General features: G+C 45.3%; 1 protein-coding gene across 1 annotated transcript; it reads right to left on the bottom strand.

Moving 5' to 3' along the window:
* Window positions 1–202: 202 nt before the first annotated feature.
* Window positions 203–851, bottom strand: LOC100533447 (cytoplasmic intermediate filament protein A; the record flags this gene model as incomplete). Its single annotated transcript, NM_001204724.1, is given in 1 exon segment — window positions 203–851. A coding segment is annotated over 1 exon segment (501 nt), but the record flags the coding sequence as incomplete, so codon positions are not given.
* Between the last annotated feature and the right edge of the window lie 1448 nt (window positions 852–2299).

Genomic DNA, 2299 nt, shown 5'->3' on the forward strand with positions numbered 1-2299 from the left:
AGTTCAAAGGTGAAGGCCACCACAGACAGTTCAAAGGTGAAGGCCACAGACAGTTCAAAGGTGAAGGCCACAGACAGTTCAAAGGTGAAGGCCACAGACAGTTCAAAGGTGAAGGCCACCACAGACAGTTCAAAGGTGAAGGCCACCACAGACAGTGCCAAAGTATGACGTGGACAGTTCAAAGGTCACGTATAGGTACTCACAGGTCACGGAGCTGGGAGATCTCGTCCTGGAGGCCCACCAGCTTGGCCTCAGCTACACCCTTGGAGGAGCTCAGCTCGTCGATGACTTTGCGGGCCTGGGCCAGCTCGTTCTCGTAGGCGTCACGGATGGGCTGGAGGTCCTCCATCTTGCGGTTGCGCAGAGCCTCATTCTCAGCCTCCAGCTTCTTGCACTGGGCGTCCAGGAAGTGGACCTTCTCGATGTAGCTGGCCAGACGCTCGTTCAGGTTCTGCATCTCTCTCTTCTCCTTCTCGCGGTTGCCACGGAAGTCGGTGATTCCGGAGCTGGACAGCTGCTGCATGACGCCGGGGCTGATGGAGCTGCGTGTATTCATGGAGGAGCGGGAGCTGTACAGAGAGCCGGAGCGGGCCTTGATCAGCGGGTCGGAGCGTGTGAACACGAAGGCCCTGGTGGAGATGGTGCTCTTACGGCCGCTGTTGTCATCCTCGTGGATGTCCTGGCGGGTCTGTCCCTTCAGCATGATGACGGATGGGTTTTGGTGCTGGTGGTAAGGGTGCTGGTGAAAACTTGAGGAGGGATTGGCGAGATTTTTTTGGGTGTTAGCGAATCGTATATTCAAGAAAAGCTCCTTTGCTTTTCAGAATTTACAGATTCAAGAGAGGATTGTGGTGACTTGATCTGAGAAAAGAAAAACAAGGAAAATGAAAATATTTATTTATTCATATATTTATTTACTCATATATTTATTCATACTCACAAAATGAACAGAATCGAAACTTGGAACATAAATAAGGAGGAAGCTGCCAACCACAACAAGCCTCAAGTCGTAAGGAATCAAACTGCCTACTGCTCGGCTAACTGAAGAAAAAGATAAGCTTTTGCGCACGTATTAAAATACTTTTTTTTCGGGATTGTAGGCTACATTTCCAAGTTGAAAATTCACAAGCAAAGTATTTATTTGTTGTCGTTTTTTCTCCTGAGAATATTCACATTGTGCAGAGTGTGGTTGCTTCAGTTTAGAACTCTCATCTTTCAGGGTGGTCATGGAAGATCATTTATTTAGCTTGCTTTGGCGAATCACTCGATTTGATTGGGCACGTTTGAGAATATATGCCAGGAAAAGATGAGTAGACACACACACACTATTTTTTTTTTACTTCTAAAAGTTGCGTTAAATTTATGCAACGAAAAAAGCAAAAGAAGAGCGGTCGTGATCTTGTGCACGCAAGGAAATATTTTGCGGCTTATCGCTCCGTCCTTGAGATATGACTTTTTCATGAATTTTGCACAGAATCCTAGATATCTACACATATATTATCGTTCATATTTCAGCAGCAATAATCGAAAAGAGTTACAAATATCAAAATGCAAATACAGTTTCGAAAAAAATATCTAAAAACGAATTAATAAACAATAATTTCAGAGAAAAATCCAAGCAGCACTTGTAAAAAGTCACAAGAAATTTGCCAGAAGAAGCCGGCCGGCACTATAATGATGATATTGCTATAGCTGCCGTCACTTGAAAAAAGCGCACGTAGACACAGACAGACACACGGAGAGAGACACACGCAGACACTCACAAGTCCTAACGCCGAATGGGACGAGTGGCCGGAGACACAAGCTTTTTCTAGCGCACCAGCCGGCGGCTACCTTCGACCTCTTCCGTCAACGCTCGGAAACCTGGCTCGCCGCCGATGTGTTTTTCCTACCACACTTGTGCCCGCCGCTCGCTAAAATATTATAGTGGTTGTAGGCGATCAAGAGGAGGGGAATGAATGAACTTGTTGAAGAGAAAATAAATAGATAATCGTGTAAAAAGGGATGATGCATCGTAAATATGTTGGGAGTAATACTACACTCTTTTTTGGAGTTGTTGAGATACACGAAAGCTTACGTGACACCTTTGGCGTTCTTGGTCTTATTTTTGTTTTAATTTTAGGCATCTTGTTAGGCCCTTCGAGCACTAGATGTCTAATTTAATCTCTCTCCTTCCATCTCTGTCCAAATCTTTTCCCGGTATCTCACTCATTCTTCCTCCGTTCCCATCTCTCTATTCCTCTCTTATTCTCTCTCTCTCTCTCTCTCTCTCTCTCTCTCTCTCTCTCTCTCTCTCTCT

Source organism: Aplysia californica, unplaced genomic scaffold (genome assembly GCF_000002075.1).
Source record: "Aplysia californica isolate F4 #8 unplaced genomic scaffold, AplCal3.0 scaffold01939, whole genome shotgun sequence".
NCBI classification, from domain to species: domain Eukaryota; kingdom Metazoa; phylum Mollusca; class Gastropoda; order Aplysiida; family Aplysiidae; genus Aplysia; species Aplysia californica.